The sequence below is a fragment of the Adiantum capillus-veneris genome, chromosome 5 (assembly GCF_014529385.1).
Source record: "Adiantum capillus-veneris isolate H3 chromosome 5, ASM1452938v2, whole genome shotgun sequence".
Taxonomy (NCBI): domain Eukaryota; kingdom Viridiplantae; phylum Streptophyta; class Polypodiopsida; order Polypodiales; family Pteridaceae; genus Adiantum; species Adiantum capillus-veneris.
Genome location: NC_140935.1, coordinates 151,714,164 through 151,735,912, shown reverse-complemented (window position 1 = coordinate 151,735,912; position 21,749 = coordinate 151,714,164). Strand labels below are relative to the sequence as shown.

Here is a 21,749-nt window from a genome sequence, read left to right as displayed (position 1 = left end):
GGACGAGTATATCAAGTGGATCTCAACAAGGCGGTAGCGATTGCTCTCGCACAGAAGATGAAGCACAATAAAGGAAAGCCTAAGGAGAACAAGTCTTCTCACAGTCCCTCTCAGACTCCTCAGAACCCACAAAACGGTAAGAACGGTAAGAATGGTTACTTTTCTAGCCCATCTTCCTCTAATCCTTCAGAAAAGAACAAGTCATTTATCCTAAGGAAGGTCGATGTTATCAATGTCACGTCAAGGGTCGTATAAAGAAGGCTTGTCAGAAGACAGCACCACCTAAAAAACCCAAAGCACCGACAGTTACCACAAGCACTTTAGTGAACCAGTTTAAGTCTCCCCATGTTTCTGACACACGTTGATGAATCTCTCTTTAAATGTTATGGTATGTGAAGGGTCATCATTTTGTCATATTGTTTTGATTCAGGCAGTATGCATGATGTGATTGGTGACTCTCTTGTAGAGAGAGCCCGCCTGGAGGTTAGCCAAACAACTCCTCTCAAGGTGTCGGGCTTCGCTCCCGGTATGGACTCTCTTATTACACAAGAGTGCCTTGATGTGTTATTCACTGTTCAGCAAGCTTCCTTCCGTAGACAAATCTTCCTTCCGTAGAAAATTTGTCGTGTCTCCTCTCAGGATGTGATATGATTTTCGGCATTAGATGGTTTTGTGAGCATAACCCTCTCATTGCTCTCCCATTATCATTTGTGGTGAGAAGGGTCTTCATTCTTTACCTCTCATTTCTAATGTGCAGGCGAAGCTTGAAAAGAAACAGGAGAAGGAGACTCCTTTCTTCTCCGAAGCACGACGCACATTTTTTGCATAATAGAGATGTGATTGTTTGCAAGGATGATGGTTTGAATGATGATGTTTCTAGTGATGCTAACCTCATTGCCGATATGATCAGTCATGCAGAACCAATCTTGGCTCTCGAGTCGAGGTCCAAAGAACCCACTCATGAAGTATTGTGTGTTCGCATGATTAGTCAGAACGCATTGTTCAAGTTTCTCATTTGTGACGGTTTCTTGTATTTTCGTCTCCGTCTTTATGTGTTCCCTTTCCACAAGCATGCCTTATCATACGATGCACATGATTCACTCACGGATGAGCACGGATCACTCTAGAGAAGAAAAAAGTTTGCATTCAAGGACTTCACATTGTTTCTCGATTGTCTATTTTGTCAATCGCTTTTACATGCTTCTTCCTTGGCATGACAGTCTCAAATAGAGCACGAGCAAGATTGTCCATCAAGCATCGGCATTTCCATTGTGATTTGCAACACATGATAGGTTTAGGTCGAAAAGTCAGGTTCCGATCCCACTTTTTGCGTGTGATTCGTAAACGGTTTGGCACTCCGTCTCTTCGTTCATTTGCATTGCATGCACAGTCATTTAGGAACAAAAGTATTTTTCCATTTACTCTACATGGAATAAGTATGTTTATGGTTTTGTGTTGGGAATGGTTTCAGGAATTTTCCTCCTCGGAAAATTCTTGAAGAAGGTGGACCCACAACCTTAGACGCAGTGGAGCATTGAAGCCGCGACAGATAGTTTTTGTCTCTCTTTCGGCGCAGCCCAAAGAAGCAAGCATTGCAGACCCTCATGAAGTTCAAGTATCGCACGACCCACGCATCAAAGTGGGCCGGCGAAGCATTCTTCGTAGGTTTACAGGAGTTGTTGGCACACTCCCTCGACGCCATACAGCTCGGTACTAGTACCTCACTTTGAAAAGGAGGGGATGTCACGTGCACATCTAACCCTATGTGCATGTGGACAAGCTACCTCAACCTCCAACAACTCCTAAAAACCTGCGAAGAACGCTTCGCCATCCCACTCTGATGCGTGGGTCATGCGATACTTGAACTTCATGAAGGTCTGCAATGCTTGCTTCTTCTCAGGTCTAGGGTTCAGGTCAGCCTAGGGAGTGTTCTGGCACCTTGTGAACCTGAGCGCAGGCCGTGCATGTCCAGGCACTTAAGAGTAGTTGCATATCCTCTGATTGCACACCCAGTATCACCCAGCATATGCATTGTCCAAGCAGAAGGTCCAAATCCCAACCAGTTTTGGGACAGAACATTTTACAGGTAATTTGGCTTTTTATTTAATAAATAGCACCATTTTCCAAGGTCGTGGGGCTGTAGGGGAGCTTGCTCGACCCAGCATGAGATTGCTATATAAGGGAAAAAGGACAGGCTGAAGAGGTAGCAAAAGAAGCTTCGGCGACTTGCAGTGCACCTTCTCAGCAAGACCGGCAGAAGGCCTTAGCGTTTTCAGCCATCCAGATCAGCTAGCGCTTTGGAGATCCAGATCAGCCAGCGTTTTTGAACACAGATTTCCTCTAGCGTTTTCAGTCATTGGCGGCCCTATCTAGCCGTATAGCCCAGCGTTTTCAGTATTCAATTCTTAGCCATTGCAGATTTAGCCCTTAGCCTCACAGATCTCACCTACCCCCGTAGCAAATCCTCGCCGTACCATCGAGTCAGCCAATGTTTACAGTTTCAGCCCACTGTTTTCAAATTTCAGCATCTGCGTTATCAAAGCATCATCATCAAGTCGTCGTCATTGCCATCATCGCCGACACAATGACAATATTCAGCAGAAAGTCAGCATTTTGCAGATTTCAGCTTTTCAGCCCTAGCATTTTCAGTTTTCAGCCCGTCCTTGTTGTCGTCATCATTGTCGTCGACATCGTCGGCAAGTCCATTGCATCTAGACCATTGTACCAGATAAGTGCAACCTATAGTATAGACCTCTCTCGCCATAGAGAGGGGGGCCCTTGGAGAAGGGTTTGAGAACCGTCTGGTGTCGTATTCTTCTCTCTCTCTTTCTCTCAGTCTCAGCACCTTCATTCACCGTAGCATTCACTTTGTTTGTGATCATTGCACTCTCTCTCTATGTAACAGACTTGAACACTCCAAGTCGAGAATCTACCGCGACACCACAATAAAATACTTCAAAACAGTTCACAGTACACAATTGATTCTACATTGGCCCGGCGGAGTTCCGTGCCTAGAGATATTGGCCCCAAAGACTGGCACCCCTTTCGGTATTTCTTTTTGTATTACTCTGCAACTCAAAGTACAAGCGAGTAGCAGGGACTCACTCTCAGACTCTGCGTCCAGATACTCTGAGAAGTGAGAGCCCAAACTACCAATTTAAAGAGTTTACAAGGGATGCTAAAAGCATAGCCCCAAAAGCTGAAAATCAAAAGCTCTTCAGGAAATAAAGCAAAAGAGTTTCTCTCTCAAGCCCTTTGGATAGACACGATAAAGCAAGCCTTAAAATTAAAGCTCTCTCTCTATCTCCTTGAGTAGCCAAATAAAGCAGCAAAAACAGCATCAGGATTGCCGTAAAATATGCCGCAAAAAGCGCCGCGATTTAAGGGTCAGTCCGTACAGACCTGCCACGTCACTGTCTGCACAGCCAGTCAACAGTTCAATCAGCTGCAACCACGTCAGCAGTCTGCATTTGCGAGGGTTCCCCAGGGCAGCCACTTCATCACTGTCCTTGCCAAAGGGTGTGTGTGTTCTGGGCAGCCACGTCACGAGTTTGTGACATACCCCCCCTTGAAAGCATTGTAATCGCCCTCGATTACGCCTGCAAAACAAACAAAGGCCATAAACTGTCTTAGCAGACACTGACTGTTAGTACCGACGCACTAGGAACACACATCTAACACATGTACCAATCGACAGTCACATCACATGACATCACAGGAGATCACTTGACAATCACATTTAACATTCATTTGGATCTCATACCATAATTTATCGGTAATGCAATTAGCAATCGCATCTAGATCCACTCAAGACCTCATAGATGCCCGATTGACTAATCCCTATTGCAATCATGTCTATCGAGATCATTCAGACCAAAATGCTCCAGTCATTTCGTCTAGCCGCTCCTGCACTTAAACAAGTCAAGAACAAATCAGTTTTATAATATCCGGGATTCCATTTCATAAAGTCATACAACAGAATATTGTCAGCTCTCAGTATCCCTAAAGCTCAAAGAGATATCAGTGACTCTAGTATTCAAAAATCGAGGCATCTGTTGACAAAGGAGCGGAGTAACTCCCCTCTTGTGCAACCCACTGCACCAAATCTCCGGCCAAGCTGAATTCGGGGTTCGAATTCGAGGTTCCACTTGGAGTAGACTATGCTAAACCAAAAGCTTCACGGTAAGTATCACAATCTAAGGAGTATCTGCTAGGTCCTCCTCCTAGATCCACTTCGCATCCAATGCAAGATAGTTCTTGAATTTAACCAAGAACCGCCTTCTCACTTTACCCTTATTCTTTCTGTCCTTATGTGCCAATATCTATTCAGGAACAAGGATCTCCTCGTTTTCTTCCACTTCGGGTTGGTCATCAGGCTCCCCATCATCAAGCACATCACCTTTAAAAGGTTTCAAGAGACTCACATGAAATGCATTGTGAATCCTTTAAGTGTCAAGCAGTTTCAGTCGGAAGGAGACATCATTGATCTTTTCGGAGATCTTGAAAGGTCAGTAGTATCTCATACTAAGCTTTGGAACAAGCCTCTCCTTTCCCTTCTTCTTTCTCAAGCGTGCCTTCTCAAACGTAAGAGCACCCAATCATTCTCCTTCAATGTCAAATCGCGACGACGGCGGTCCGCTGCCTTTTTCTGTCTTTCTTGAGATTTCTGCAAAGCCTCGCGGACCTTGCCTAAAGCCGTGTCCAAGTCGCGCATGTACTCATCGGCTTCAAAAATCTTATCTTTCGTGCTTAAGAAGGGTGGAACCTTCGCAGCACCTTCAATAATCTCAAATGGCGCCTTCCCTGTCGAAGAGTGTATCGTGTTGTTGTAGGCAAATTCCACCAAAGGTAGATACTTTTCCCATTGAGTCTTCTGATCCGAGATGTAAGACTTCAATAAATCTAAAACCACTGAATTGGCAATTTCAGATTGCCCGTCAGTCTGCGGGTGGAAAGATAACGAGAACTGCAACTGCGTACCAATGTTCTCCCAAATTGCCTTCCAAAACAAGCTCGTGAATCTAGGGTCCCTGTCGGAGACAATTGTCTCGGGCATGCCATGTAATCTGAAGATCTGGGCCACAAACAGTCTCGCTAATTGATCCGGATTGACTGTTTTCTTCACTGTAATGAAATGAGCCTATTTGCTAAATCTGTCAATAACAGTCCAGATACCATCGTGACCACTCTGTGTTCTTGGGAGATCAAAAATGAAATCCATTGCAATAATTTCCCAGGGGCGGGTGGGTATAGGCAAAGGCTGTAACAATCCCTGTGCTTTATGCCTATCAAACTTGACCTTCTGGCATACCAAGCAACTGCGCACAAACTCGTCCACATCCTTCTTGAATCTCGGCCAAAAGAAGTATTTCTCTACCCCTTTCAAGGTAGTAACAATGCCACGGTGACCCGTAAAAGGTGGACAGTGGCATTCGGTCATAACCTTTTCCCTCAACGGCTGTGTAACGCACAACATGGATTTCCTCATCAAGTAGCCAACCCGAATGGAATATCCAGCTACTATCTCCCCATCCCGTATCCATGTGAAAGTATCTGCAAAATCTGTATATGTGGCATACTGATCGACCATATCCTCAAAGCTCCTATGATGTATCGTGGAAATAGCCAGAACCAACGGCTTCCGAGAGAAAGCATCTCCCACTAAATTCTTCTGTTCCCTACACATGATCAATCTGGAAGTGAAATTGTTCACCCACCGCATCTGCTTTTTCCATGGCTGCTTCTGTGACAAGAAGTAACGTAAACTCTGATGGTTTGTGAAGATAGTAAAATCCGCTCCGAGTAGATAATGCCGCCACTGAGTAAGAGCATGGATAACCACCAAAAGCTCTTTCTCATAAATCTTGCTGTCAATTCCGGCCTTGAAAACAATCGGCTCTCGTAAGCAATGACATGGCCTTCTTGCATTAAGACCACACCCAGACTACGACCACAAGCATCACAATATATTTCAAATGACTTCTGCAAGTCTGGCAAAGTCAAAACTGGTCCCGTAGTTGATTTCTTTTTCAAAGTCTGAAAGGCAGTCACCTCTGTGGGTCCCCACGAGAAAGGGACTCCATTCTGGGTCAAGATGTGCAAAGGGGAAGCAACCTCTGCAAACTTTCTAATGAACCGCCTGTAGTACGAGCACAATCCCAAGAAGCTTCTAACTTCATGGACATTCTTCAAATCCGGCCAATCACGGATACTCTCTAACTTGGCCGGATCCATCTACACTCCTGCTGCTGCTGAGACAATATGTCCCAAAAAGTGTATCTCTGGTAGGAAAAATTCACTTTTCTTCGCATTAATCACCAACTTGGATCTCGTAATGCCTGAAAGACTTGAAACAGATGTTCTCTATGTTCTGCCTCTTCCTTGGAGAAAACAATGATGTCGTCAAAGAAAGTGCCAACAAATAGCCTATACTCTCAAAAACTCTTGTCCATCATCCGGTTAAATGTCACATGAGCATTGGTTAGGCCTAAAGGGCATCACCAAAAACTCAAATATCCCAAAAGTCGTCCGAAAGGCTGTCTTGTAGACATCTCCCGGCGCGATTCGGAAATGATAATATCCACTTTTCAAGTCAATCCTGCTAAAGCACTAGGATCCCTGAAGTCGGTCAAGTATATCATCGATTCTAGGAATCGGAAATCTGGTCTTGATGGTGATTTTGTTGAGAGCTCTATAATCGATGCACATTCTCCAAGATCCGTCTTTCTTCAAAACCAACAACATTGGAGAGCAGTACAATGAAGTACTAGGCTGGACAAGACCCTTTTCCAAGAGGTCTTACTTGGTTCAAAATTCTTCTTTTTGGGCTCGACTCACACAGTAAGGTGGCCGGTTCAGTGGTATGCTTCCAGTATCAGATCAATGGTATGATCTTCAAGACGAGGGGGTTGAAACCGGCCCGTGGGGCAGTAGACATTGGCTTTCACCCGAAATTCTTTACTTTAGACACACACACAGAGCACTTTGCAAAGGTAACCTGTAACGAGGATTAACACCTAGGTACACACACGGCTCGGAAGCTAGAATGCTCCGAGCAGACACCGACAACCTGTAGGCCCCAAAATTGGTGCCCCTTTCGGTATTTCTTTATTCTTTAACATAGGGAATAAAACTTGTGATCTCCTACAAGCTGCCCCGCACAATCTAGGCTAAGAAACACCTGTTCTGGCCCGATTTCGACAACATAACTGCACTAGGACGCTTCACAGTCAGTATCCCCACGCAATAGGTGACTTTCCCGACGCATACGGATACTTTGCAAAACCTGGTGAGAATCTGCAGCACGCTGAATTCTCTGTTTTCTGCCCCGAAAATGCTCCAGTTCACCTATGCAGCGGTCCCCTCGCGTCCCCAAACCGCCTGGGGGTATTAGGGTTCCTTTAGGGCCGAAACCCTAAACCTGCAAAAATACACAGCAGGCTGTAATTTCCTGTTTTGGGCTCCGTTTCGCGTGCCGGTCGCATCTGTAGCAAGACCTCGAGCTCCCGCACTTGTAGGGCTACTTGCCCTTTGAATCGGACGAGATTTCTAGCGTGAAACCTCTCCGAATTCACCTGTACCTACAAGGGATTAGCCGCTAGCTAATCCAGTACCTATACAAGAGGCTCTTGCCTCGGCAATCACGCATGAACCCACATCACTGTACATTCTCGTAGGGAGAGAGAGAGAGAGAGAGAGAGAGAGAGAGAGAGAGAGCAGTGCGTAGCGTGCAGGGCATCACTCCTGGCACCGCACTATACATAAGAGGGAAAGGAAGCACTCCATAGCTCTTAACCTGTGACAGAATGCAAAAGAGGCCTCCTCCCAGCTTAAAAATCAACGCCCATTTTTCCCTTGTGAGGCAAGTGCACAGAAATGTGCCACTTGGCGCATTTACAAGCATTTTCCCGTTTCGGGTTCGCCGCTTAAAAATATCCTGACAGGTTGCCCAACTGACTTCGCGGCAGAGTTGTAAAATGTTCCCCTAGTCATACCGGAGGTAATGACACGAACACATTTCTCGGCCCAAAATAGCAATTCCCTAAATTTTAGGAGATGCTTCCGTTGGGCTCCCACTGGTCTTCTGACCATCTATCCTCATTGGGACCGCATCCTAAAATGCAATGTGGCCCAACTATCAGATACTTTCAGTTGGTAGTCACACCTTGACTTTAGGCCTTTATTGAATTCGCTTCCTAGTATCCACCAACTTGCTAAGTGCGACGGGGGGACCTATATGATCTTGCTCTGAGCCTAGACATCCTCTTACCATACGAATTCCAGTGCCGACCACTACCCATCTGCGGGTGAAACTACCGTTCACATTGGCCATGCAATGTCCGACCGTTTGCTACTTCAAGAAGAGGGTCTCAAAAATAAAACAAAACCCCTTGGAAAGAAACCAACAACTAAAGTTAGCAGTTGCCACGTCCTTGTCACGTAGTTAACAGTTGCCACGTCCCCGTGACATACCCCCCTCTTGAAATCGCAAACGTCCTCGATTGCATACCATAAATACACGCCACTGATGATCTTGTGCTATTAACACTCTTTTATCATCACATGTATCCGCAAGAAAGGTCATAACATATAGATACAAATGACTTAATGAGGCCTTCATACTTTTGTCATTTCCATCTATTACACTGAATTCATATGTACATTTGATGTACTAGCTCTATCATTAGCCCTCCTTTGCACACGTTGGGTTGGGGCATAAGTAGGCAGTAACCCAAAGGCTTCAAGGTAAAGCTGCAATACATTTGGTGACTCTGACAGTTCATGCTCTTCCATCCACTTTGCATCCATAGGCGGATAGTTCTTGAACTTCACCAAATAGCGTCTTGCAACTTGTCCTTTAACTTTTCTGTCCTTATGTGCCAAAACTTGCTTAGGTACCAGGATCTCATCAAGTTCCTCAACTTCTGGTTGATCCTCATCTGGCATATCTTCTGGCACATCACCCACGAAGGGTCTTAGAAGACTCACGTGAAACGCATTATAAATCTTCCACGCATCAGGCAATTTCAGCCTGTAAGCCACATCGCTGATCTTGTCAAGCACTTGAAAAGGCCCATAGTAACGCATATTGAGCTTAGGAAACAGCCGTTTCTTGCCCTTCATCTTCTTTAACCTTGCCTTTTCGAACCTTAACAGAACCCAATCACCAGGTGATAACAGCAATTCACGACGGTGACGATCAGCAGCTTTTTTCTGCTTTGCCCGAGTCTTCTCCAAGGCAACTTTAATCTTCTTATACATTTCAAAAGGTGCTTTCCCAGTAGACGAATGCACCGTATTATTGTACGCATACTCAAGCATAGGCAAATACTGTTCCCACTTGCCCTTATTATCTGACACATAGCATTTCAGTAGATCTAAGATAGTAGAATTAGCCTCTTCTGACTGTCAATCAGTTTGTGGATGAAACGAAGACAAGAATTTGAGCGTAGTGTCCATGTTCTCAAACAATCCTCTCCAGTACAAACTGGTCATGCGAGGATCACGATCACTGATAATCGATTGTGGCATACCATGGTACTTAAACACATTGTACATAAACAAGCGTGCCATCTGATCAGATTTTATCTTCTTCCTAACAGGGATAAAATGGGCATGCTTGCTGAACCTGCAGATAATGGTCCATATACCATCACTCCCTGTTGGCGTCCTTTGAAGATCAAAGATAAAGTCCATAGCAATGCTTTCCCATGGCCTATCCGGAATCGGCAGTGGTTGTAACAACCCTGGTGCCTTTTGCTTGTCAAACTTGACCTTTTGGCAAACTATGCATGCTCGCACAAAGGCATTCACATCTCTCCTCAAGGTAGGCCAATAGAAGAATGTCTCTACCACTTTAATTGTTGCATCAATGCCACAATGCCCTGCATTCGGTGGGACATGACTCTCTTCCATGACCTTATGTCGCAGTGGCCTAGTGACACAAAGTCTGCCATGCATCATCATAAAACCATCTCTGAGGAGATAATGCTCGTAATGTTGCCCCTCTTGTAACTGTTCAAAGATCCTTGCAAAATCTTCATCAGCAGTATACTGTTCCTTCATGTCATCTAACTCATGATGATAAGGAATTGACACAGCTGAAATTTCTGGCTTTCTTGATAATGCATCAGCCACAACATTCTTCTTGCCTTCCACATGCATAATCTGGAAGTGGAACATGGAAAGAATGTTTGCCCATCACATATGCTTTTCGGATAACTTTGACTGTGTCAAGAAGTATCGCAAGGTCTGATGATCTGTTTGGACAACAAAATCAACACCTAAGAGGTAGTGCTTCCAACTAGAAAGCACATGAATCACGGCCAAGAGCTCTTTCTCATAGACTTGCATAGTCCTCTCTGGCCCTTGCAAAATTCGGCTTTCATAAACTACTACCCGTCCATCTTGCATTAGCACTGCTCCGATGCTACTGCCACACACGTCACACTGGACCACAAATGGCTTCCTGAGATCTGGCAAAACAATAACTGGATCTGAAGTCAACTTTTCCTTTAAGAGACTAAAAGCTGAAATCTCTTGTGGGTCCATCTAAAAGTGACCTCTTTCTTTTGCAAAGCGTGAAGAGGCGATGCTATCTCTACAAAATTTCTGATAAACCTTCTATAGTAGGAACACAATCCCAAGAAGCTTCTGACATCGTGCACAGTCTTCAAGTTTGGCCATGTCTTGATAGCTTCGACCTTTCCGGGATCCATTCTAACACCATCCTTTGAGACTATGTGGCCAAGAAAGTGGATCTCTTCGAGGAAGAATTCACTTTTCGTAGGATTGACAAGTAACCTGTGACTGTGCAGCTCTTCGAACACAATGGTCAAGTGACGCCTATGCTCCTCTTCATTCTTCGAATACACTATCATGTCATCAAAGAATGTTCCAACAAACTGTTGATGCGAGCGGAAAATCCGGTCCATCATTCTGTTGAACGTGGCAGGAGCATTTGTTAGCCCAAACGGCATCACTAGAAACTCATAAAGACCAAATGTCGTTCTAAACGCAATCTTGTGCACATCCTCTGGCCTTATACGAATCTGATGGTACCCACTCTTAAGGTCTATCCTGCTGAAAATTGTAGCACCCTCTAAACGATCGAGAATATCATCAATTCTAGGAATAGGGAACCTATTCTTGATGGTATTCTTATTCAACGCACGGTAATCAATACACATGCGCCATGAGCCATCCTTCTTCTGCACTGGGAGCACTGGGGAGCAATAGGGTGAAGAACTAGGCTGAATCAGCCCCTTCTCTAATAACTCCTCAACCTGGCCCATAATCTCTTTCTGTTGCGCCGCACTAACCCTGTAGGGAGGTCTATTTGGTGGGCTACACCCTGGCACCAAATCTATCCGATGGTCCTCAGGTCTCTCTGGCGGCAATTGCAACGGTAATGAATCAGAAAAACAGTCACTAAACTTTTGCAAAAATGTTGACCTTTCTTTATCTAACACAAATAAATTTGACTGATCACTATCTGAGACATCACGTGCAAAAATCAAGTACACAGCAAGATGATTCTTTATTACAGAAGTGATAGCAGAAGCAGATACAATAGGGAATGACTCTCCTTTAAGCTTTACATCCAAGATGTGAGTTTTGCCCCTAGGGCCTATGCTGTACAGTGATCTTTTTATTGTAGGCATCCAAGACTCCATGCACTCGGAACATCCACGGGATCCCCAACAAGGCGTCACAACCTTGCAACGGCATGATGTAAAACTCTTCAATGTCCACATACGACTGAATATGCAGATGCAGTTTTCCAATGATGGGAGTAACACACTCTGAGTAGCCAGGACATGCCAACCCTGCCTCTGTTGTGTACCCCATCTCTTCAACTCTGATGCCCAGCTTCATAGCTAACTCTGGTGAGATAAAGTTGGCTTTGGCACCTGGATCAAAGAAGATGAGTGCCGTCTGATCCCTAACTTTACCCCATGCCCTGCATAACTCACCGGCATCTGTGTTGGGCATGTCACCCACCATGTCTGACACTAAACCTGCCGTGGGTTTAGGCTTCTTGCCTTTCTGGTCTTCTTTATCCTCTGAGTCAGCTGGTCTTTTCCTTTGTGGACAATTGATAGAAAAGTGACCAGGCTGCTCGCATATAAAGCATTTGTTCTCAGCCATTAAGACCTTCTTTTCCTCGAGCGACTTGCGCACAAAAGGCTTCCTTTTCTGTTTCTTTGCCTGCGCTCCAGAAGTCCCGGCTGAATCCTTGTCTTTGGTGGCCTTTTCTAACCCCTATGACGCATCAGGAGCCGTTTTCACAAAGGGCTTCTTCGCTGAATTTTTCTTTTGCTGCCCTCCTTTGTCACTGCTCGGAAATCCACTGTCCTCTCCTTTCAACAAGGCAAGACCAGTGTTCGCAACTTCCATAAGCTGAGTAAGGGTAGCCACTCTGTTCTTTGTACAGTAATCACGAAGCCCTTTAGGCAGCCCACAACAGTACTTCTCTATCTGCTCTGTCAATGGCACAAATTTGTAGGAGGTCACTGAGAGTAACGCTTTACAAAACCTCCTATTGTACTCCAGCAAGCTCTTGCACGAAGCTGAAGTAAGCTGGTGCCAATCTGTCATGACGTCGGCTTCAAATTCATTTGACAGCCAAGCAGATGCAAACATTTGCTTGAAGTAAACCCAAGTGGCGGGTGCCTGTCCTTGCATTAACAATGTCGTCCACCATGTAAACGCGTTGTCCTTTAAGAAAGCGGCAGCTTTCCCAACCTTCGAGGCCTCTGTAAAATTCCCTCCCGCATAAGCTCTATCAAACTGCTGGAGGAAAGTGAGGGCCTTTGTCTTATCCTCGAAACCACTGAAGGTACTGAACTTTACCGCTGCACCACCTTCTTTGTAAGCCTTCAGCTTCTCTAGTGCCCCCAAGTTGTCATACGGAATGGTCTGCAACATGGGCACTGTAGTAGGCATGATCGGCACATCTTGGCCATTCACATTTTGCGTCAGAGGTGCGATATCTCGCTGCTGTCCAAAAAAACCAGCCATGCCAAAATGACCCTGTGGCACCCCAAACTGGCCCTGGTTGCAGTGGAAACCTTGCTACATGCCGATACTACCATACATGGGGTTTGGCATGATGCCTTGCCTACCCCCGAACACTGTTCCTGCCATGTAGGGCTGACTTCCAGGCGCATAACCAGCCATACTTTGGAACACTGATCCACCCCCGAAATACCCAGGATGTACCGTGGGTGGTGGAAAAACTGAGTGCATTGCTTGGTATCCAGCTCCCTGTCAAATTCAAGACAGCATGCTGGCTCTGAAAGGTGGCGGACTGAACTGGCATAACCTGTGGAATAGGCGTTCTAGCCACCTGTTCAGGCACGGGAGGAACCTGCTTTGGAGCCGCCGACTCCGCAACATGCGAGTGTTCCCTTTCCTCCCGCGCCACATGAAGTACCTGGGCTTGAGCATCAACAAGCTCCGTACGCGGCATAGGTTGCCTATTTTGCTATTGCACTGGTGGCGCTTGCAAGAACTCCATAAACCTCGGATTCTGCACCAGTTGCGAAAAGACATTCACCGCGGCAACTAACTGAGTCTTGAATGCATCATCCTCAACTTGCCCAGTCATAAAGCCCTGTACTACTGGAGGGACATTCACGTTGACAGGAGGTACAGACTGACGTGGCCGTGAGCTCTCGCCAATCTCAAAAACCATAGGAATCTCTTGCCTGTCCTTTGAAGAGGAACCCTCTTCCATAATTCCCTTCCCCTTGTTTGCCATAGTGTAATCCCCGCGTTCCTGCACTCTTTATCTTTACCCAAAACAATCCAGGCTCACTCTTTAAGGAAAAAGTGATTGATGTCCCGGCAACGGAACCATGAAACCGGCCCGTGGGGCGGTAGACGTTGACTGTCACCCGAAATTCTTTACTTTAGACACACACAAAGCACTTTGCAAAGGTAACCTGTAACGAGGATTAACACCTAAGTACACACACGGCTCGGAAGCTAGAATGCTCCGAGCAAACACCAACAACCTGTAGGCCCCAAAATTGGCACCCCTTTCGGTATTTCTTTATTCTTTAACAGAGGGAATAAAACCTGTGATCTCCTACAAGCTGCCCCGCACAATCTAGGCTAAGAAACACCTGTTCTGGCCCGATTTCGGCAACATAACTGTATAGGACGCTTTACAGTCAGTATCCCCACGCAATAGGTGACTTTCCCGACGCATACGGACACTTTGCAAAACCTGGCGAGAATCTGCAGCACGCTGAATTCTCTGTTTTCTGCCCCGAAAATGCGCCAGTTCACCTGTACAGCGGTCCCCTCGCGTCCCCGAACCTCCTGGGGGTATTAGGGTTCGTTTAGGGCCGAAACCCTAAACCTGCACAAATACACAGCAGGTTGTAATTCCCTGTTTTGGGCTCCGTTTCGCATGCCGGTCGCATCTGTAGCAAGACCTCGAGCTCCCGCACCTGTAGGGCTACTTGCCCTTTGAATCGGACGAGATTTCTAGTGTGAAACCTCTCCGAATTCACCTGTACCTGCGGGGGATTAGCCGCTAGCTAATCCAGTACCTGTGCAAGAGGCTCTTGCCTCGGCAATCGCGCATGAACCCACATAACTGTACATTGGTCAAATGAAAAGCCCACTAGTGGGGCATAACATACGGCTCGTAGGGGGGAGAGAGAGCAGTGTGTAGCATGCAGGGCATAACATACTGCTCGTAGGGGGGAGAGAGAGCAGTGCGTAGCGTGCAGGGCATCACTCCTGGCACCGCACTATACATAAGAGGGAAAGGAAGCACTCCATAGCTCTTAACCTGTGACAGAATGCAAAAGAGGCCTCCTCCCAGCTTAAAAATCAACGCCCATTTTTCCCTTGTGAGGCAAGTGCACAGAAATGTGCCACTTGGTACAAGCATTTTCCCGTTTCGGGTTCGCCGCTTAAAAATATCCTGACCGGTTGCCCAGTTGACTTCGCGGCAGAGTTGTAAAATGTTCCCCTAGTCATACCGGAGGTAATGGCGCGAACACATTTCTCGGCCCAAAATAGCAATTCCCTAAATTTTAGGAGATGCTTCCGTTGGGCTCCCACTAGTCTTTTGACCATCTATCCTCATTGGGACCGCATCCAAAAATGCAATGTGGCCCAACTATCGGATACTTTCAGTTGGTAGTCACACCTTGACTTTAGGTCTTTATTGAGTTCGCTTCCTAGTATCCACCAACTTGCTAAGTGCGACGGGGGGACCTATATGATCTTGCTCTGAGCCTAGACATCCTCTTACCATACAAATTACAGTGCCGACCACTACCCATCTGCGGGTGAAACTACCGTTCACATTGGCCATGCAATGTCCGACCGTTTGCTACTTCAAGAAGAGGGTCTCAAAAATAAAACAAAACCCTTTGGAAAGAAACCAACAACTAAAGTTAGCAGTTGCCACGTCCTCGTCACATAGTTAACAGTTGCCACGTCCCCGTGACAAGGGTTGTAACTCGCCTGGCAAGCCCTCTGAGAAGCAATCGGCATGAGCGTGGAGAAAATCTTGGCATTCTTTATCAAGTTCAGACATATTTGTCCTATCCTCGTCACTCAACTCTTTCAAAAAGATCGAGTAAACAAACAGACTGGATTTCATTAATTTTGAAATAGCCGAAGCCGATACAATAGGGACAGACTTGCCCTTAAGTTTTACATCGAGTACAATGGTTCTGCCCTTCTCTGTGGTCAAAGTCGCTTTCCTTGCCCGATAGTCGACCACGGCGTTGTTCTTGTGGTACCAGGGAATTCCCAAGAGAACATCACAACCTTCCAAAGGCATTATGTAGAAGTTCTCATGCCCCAAATACCCCTGACAATGCAACCGAAGTTTGCCAATGATAGGTGTGATGGCTACGTCCCTGCCGGGTGCCGCTAGAACTACCTCTGTAAGTGGTCCCATCCGATCGAGAGTGATCTCGAGCCGCGCCGCCAATTCCGGTGAAATAAAGTTGGCCTTGGCTCCTCCATCAAAGAAGATCAGGGCTTCTTGGTCTTTCACTTTGCCCCAAGCTCGGCAAAGTTTTGTACTCTCGTCCATCGTGCTTGGATCAGTACCCACACAATCTGGAACCAGTCCTGTTTTCATCTTGCCTTTTCTTCCACGTTCCTCAGCTGCTCTCGAACTCTCAGGCCTCTCATCGTCCTTGTCATTATGTTCTTTCTGTGCCTTTTTAGGGCACTTCGCGGAGATATGTCCAGTTTCCCCGCATCCAAAGCACTTCCGCTCCTTGATGTAGAGAGCTCTCTCTCGAGGAGTGAGTTTGGGTCGTGCATCCTTTCTTTCTTTTTTGGATTGCTCTTCCTCTTTCTACTTTCATTTGTCAAAGTCTGTTTGGCTCTTTGCGTCATGATTTCATCTGCGAGGTAGGTCAAACTACTCGAGTGAATGGCAAAACCCCGTTTCGCATGACTCATCAACTCGTGAATGGAAGCTGACTTTTGTTCCAAGCAGTACTCGGATCTCTATAGGAAGGCCCAAGGTAAACCGCTCAATCTGTTCCTTGAACGAGATCTTCTTAAATGAAGAGGCGGGTAGAAAAGAGCTCCAGAATCCCTCGCAATAAGCGTCCACTGTATCCTTCTTGGTCATCCGAAAATGGTTCCAAGCAGTTCGTATGTCGCGTTCATACTCTCGAGTCAGCCAAGAAGAAATAAAAAGCCTTTTGAATTTCAGCCATTTAACTGGCGTTGTCTTGTTTAATAGAAGCGTGGACCACCAAGTTCGAGCATTCCCCTTAGAGTAAGAGACAGCTCTCTGAATCTTAGAGTACTCTGAGTAACGCCCTCTTGAGAAAGCTATGTCAAACTGCTATATAAAAGACAAAGCCTTCGAAGCATCTCTTTAACCAAAAAACGTGTCAAATTTAATTGACTATCCACCTTCCTTAAACTCTCGAACTTTCTTGCTTTTGTCTTCCATAAAGTCATACTGGTTGGCTTTATAAAAATTCTTCTTCTTTGCATAAAAGTTGTTGTCGTCAGAGTCCGAACTATCTGAAGACGAGTCCTCTGTAGAACTGTCAACCACGGGGCAAGATTTAGGCTTCTTTGCCTTTTTCTTGCCCTTCCCGAAGCTTTGCTTTTTGCTTCGCTTTTTGCCTTTTCTGTCTTCTTCGCTCGAGTCAAAGGAGCTAGAAGAACTCGAAGAAGAAGAAGAAGAAGAAGAACTGGGTACTCCTTCAAATCGAACACGCTTCTTCTGCTTTCTTGCCGATTCAAAAGTAGACTGACGACCCAAATAACCCGAGAAGTCAGCACCTTTCTTCTGCTTTTTGTCATGCTTTTTAGCTTTGTTCTGCGCATCAAAAAGCTGAGCAATTCGTGCATCAACCACCTCTTCTAATTCTTGCTCTGTGTACATCCTGGGGGTAGGAGGTTTCTTGAGAGCCGGTTTGAGGGGTGGCTCTGTGGTCTGCCGCCACTGTGTGTGCACCTCATCAAAAGAAGTCTGGCTCATTCATATATTTTGCAAATTTTGGATCCTTCGAAAATTAAGCATCGTCTTTGTTGCATCGCCGATCAATCGTCGACGCTCCATCTCTTCGAGCTCCGACTGAGTAGGCCGAGGCGGGCCATACTCCTCGCGTGAATCTTCGTTGTGATCTCTTCCCGCATCTCCGGATGAAGAGGAAGTCGACTGATCTTTGCCTGAAGCCATAAGTGCCGCGTAAAAAGGATCGGATTTCCCGTAGGAGAGAAATTGGTCGTGCTCTGATACCACTGCAACAAACTTGGACACTCCAAGTCGAGAATCTACCGCAACACCACAATAAAATACTTCAAAACAGTTCACAGTTCACAATTAATTCGGCACTGGCCCGGCGGAGTTCCATGCCTCTGGGACTCACTTTCAAACTCTACGTCCAAATTATCTGAGAAGTGAGAGCCCAAACTACCAATTTAAAGAGTTTACAAGGGATGCTAAAAGCAGAGCCCCAAAAGCTGAAAATCAAAAGCTCTTCAGTATATAAAGCAAAAGAGGTTTCTCTCTCTCAAGCCCTTTGGATAGGCACAATAAAGCAAGCCTTAAAATTAAAGCTCTCTCTCTATCTCCTTGCGTAGCCAAATAAAGCAACAAAAACAACGCCAAGACTGCCGCAAAAAGCGCCGCGATTTACGGGTCAATCCGTACGGACTTGCCACGTCACTGTCTGCAACTATGTCAGCAGTTCAGTCAGCCGCAACCACGTCAGCAATCAACATTTGCGGGGTTCCCATAGGGCAGCCACTTCATTACTGTCCTTGCCAAAGGGTGTGTGTGTGTTCTGGGCAACCACGTCACCAGTTTGTGACACTCTAAAGGAACGGAAGGCTCTCCCGTCCGTAAGTAAAAGGAACCCTTGAGCACAGTTCGGAGCACTCATCTTGAGCAATATCAACATTCACTTCCGCTGCACCTTACATTGGTACCGTCGCAACTCCCGCCATCAGTACCAACATTTTCAGTTTTCAGCCCACGACAGCTGATCAACCAACGTTTTCAGATTCAACCCTCAGATCAGCCAATGTTTTTCAGTTTTCAGCCCATTGCCGACAGCAAATCAGCACATAGCCTCATCATTGTTGTAAATCCCATCAACGTCCCTAGTGTTTTGCATTTTGAGCCCGTAGCCTTGCAGAACCAAGCATCTACAGCAAGATCCCATCAGCATCTCAGCATCTAGGACCATTGTATCAGCATTTGTGCAATCTAAATTGAATACCTCTCTAGTGATAGAGGTATTTGTGCAATCTAAAGAAAATACCTCTCTATCACTAGAGAGGGGGACCTTTGGAGGGGGGTTTGGAACCCCATCTAAAGTTAGTCTCCTTTCTTTCTCTCTTTCACTCACAGAACCTTCACTCACAATATCATTCTCTTCTCTCTAGTCTATTGCACATCTATCTCATGAGGTAAAAGGAACCTTGAGTACGCACTGAGCACTCATCCTAAGCATTCATCATCAATCACTTCCGCAATACATTACACCTCTTCCAGTTCAAGTTTGTAACTTTCAATTCAAGTTCAATATAATTAAAGCTTAGCGTCACAGAGAGAATCTCTTGAGGGACAAAAGCACAGTGAGCCCCATTCTTTCAACACAGAGAGGACTTACATACTTTTTCGATGCTAGAGCCTAGTATTACTACAGCTCCAACAAGTTCTACATTCTCATTCACACCAATGATTCACCCTATCACAGACGCCTCTCTATGGGAGTAATGTTGGACAGGACCATTGCCACTTGTAGAGAGAGACGTTTACGACCACAAGGACCTCGCTTAGAGCTTACCTCGCCATCAACAAATTTTTATGTTTGCCATCAAAGGAGCTAAGCACAACAACTTAATGGCCTCTTCCTCTTGAGGCAAACCTCTCATGGAGATACTAGATAGAGGAGAGACGACTCCTACAACTTGCCAATTGTAGTCTAGAGTTCAAATGCTTCTAGGAGATCCTCTTTTCTATTTTAGCTAGGGTTTTAGTTAAGACTATGCGTGACGCTTTATAATGAGAGAGATCGTCATCAATTCTACCTTGCTCTGGTCTCATGGGCCATTTTGGCCTTTAAGAGGGGTTAATACATTAATATATCTTTCTTTGTTTCTTCTTTCATGAAAAAGATCATAAGCTCGTTTTAAGAGTATCACACAAAGTCCACTAATGTGTCGTCCTAACCGCATTTAGCATCTTGTAGAGTGTAAAAAATGCATTATGAATATGGTACCTGTCTTTCCGTGTCCAATATCAACAGCACAACCTGAGATTCGTCCAACTGAATATAGTGAAAGTACAGCTTGCTCCACAGCATAGAAGCCAGTGACATTGAAAGTTTCGAACATCACTTGAACCACCTTCTCTCTAACCACCTGAAAACGATTTTGTGGTGCCAAAACAAGCAAACCCATAAGCCTTCAATGTTCAAGAACTTGTTTGAAATGCAGCTGTGCAATATTTGATGGTTGTCATTTTAATGAACTAATGCTTGTAAGTGGTTTAAGAGTCTTTATAGATCATTCTGCATCCATGTATACTTTTCCTTGCTAGATTTTTGTTATGATGAGCCTTCCACAAAGCATGTCTCCCTCTCATTGTGCCTTTTAGTAGCCATCTGATTACATGAGCAAGTTAAGAAGACGATCAGAAATCCTATTTTTTGTAATGCATGAGGCCAGGAGCAAGTAACCAAAACCTTCACTTGTTGACCAACTTCCACGTTTGAATATTACATTATCATACCGAGAGACCATGTGTGCTTACAAGAAGTTTCGAGCATTCTAGCTGAGTGGCTTTGCACGAAACTTGTCATCCTAGAACTTGCAAGTCATGCAGCTATGAACAAGGGAGTTTACCTTGGGTGTCAGCAAAGGCTCTGTGATTAGAATTTGGCCTTCATTCCCTACTTCCCAGCCAAGCCCTGTGTAAAAAATGTAGCGCCAGAGATCTTCCATGAGCTCCCAGTCCTTGATAATTCCTCTAGAGATGGGGTTCACTATATCTTCCAGAACAAGCTCTTCATCCTCACTGTCTGATTTCTCTGGCTCCTCGTCTTTGGTCTTCACCATCGCTGTCGAGAACACCTGCATGGAACCACGGCCATTTAAACAACTGGCTGAGCCCAATTCTAGCCGCTGGTTCGAAATGTTAGTTTGCTTACCATAGAAGGGTCTTGGTCCGGGTAAGCAAAACCCGCTTTCACGAGGTTTGAGCCCACGTCCAACACAACAGGCTCCATGGCTTCTGCTGCAAGGTTTTTTTGGCGCCCTGATTTGAAGTCCAAACCAGGGTGTGGAAGTCGAGTATATTTAGGAAATTGCCAAAATACCCCCGTAATTTGTGAAGTAGTTCCTGCCAATTTTGCTTATGGGTTGAATTAGAAGTATCTTCTAAGATACCCTGTTTGACGTCAAAAGAAAAGCCAATGAAGGCAAGGATTTGAGCACGTGAGAGAGAGAGAGATGACATGTCGAAGGCAGAGAGAAAAAAGAGCGAGAATTTTTTTTTGGGAAAAATTGCCAAATTACCCCGATATTTTGTCATGAATTCTCAAAATGCCCTTCAAATTTCCTGAAATTCCCAAAATACCCTTGGTTGCGATATTAAATTTATGGAAAGATAAAAAAAATTGTAGCTTTTCATAAGAAGGCTGATTGTCTATCAATACAGTCAATACAAGATGCTAAAACTAGAATTTGAGTAGGCTTTGGAGATGAATTGCTTCATTATTTTTAGACATAATTGCCTTTTTTTGCTAGGTGATTTGTGACAAATGCTAAGCGTTCAAAAACGGATCTCTATTGTCAAAAAGGAATAAAAATCTTGAACAATCCTATATTTTTATGTTAATGAAATTGTGTCACGCTGAGTCGTTTGCAAGAGAACCAGGGCGTCTCGATGTCGTGGAGGCAAAGACAAAGTGGGAGAGAGACAAGAGTTGTGAAGGCGGAGAGAGAGAGAGAGAGAGAGAGAGAGAGAGAGAGAGGGAGAGAGAGATAACACGTGGCAAGGCAAAATTACCAAATACCCCTCTAATTTATGGAAATTCCCAAAATACCAGCAATATTTTGTCAAAATTCCCAAAATGCCTTTCAAATTTTCCAAAATTCCCAAAATACCCCTGGTCGTGAGATTAAATTTCTCTAAAGATAAAAAAAGTTTGTAGCTTTTCATGAGAACGGCGATTGTCTATCATAGAAGATGCTAAAACTAGAATTTGAGTTGGTTATGTAGGCTT

The 21,749-nt window shown here is 45.2% G+C and overlaps 1 protein-coding gene across 1 annotated transcript in view; it reads right to left on the bottom strand.

The window, feature by feature from the left end:
• The window catches only part of ARP7 (actin-related protein 7), a 65,909-nt gene extending 45,080 nt beyond the window's left edge, over nt 1–20,829 (bottom strand). The window contains exons 1-3 of the mRNA XM_086511805.1: nt 20,673–20,829; nt 20,368–20,595; nt 19,743–19,884 (exon numbers count right to left, since the gene is read on the bottom strand). Coding sequence (XP_086367931.1) covers nt 19,743–19,884; nt 20,368–20,595; nt 20,673–20,750 — 448 coding nt within the window. The 5' untranslated portion in view covers nt 20,751–20,829. The remainder of the gene's footprint in view (nt 1–19,742; nt 19,885–20,367; nt 20,596–20,672) is intronic.
• Nucleotides 20,830–21,749: the final 920 nt, after the last annotated feature.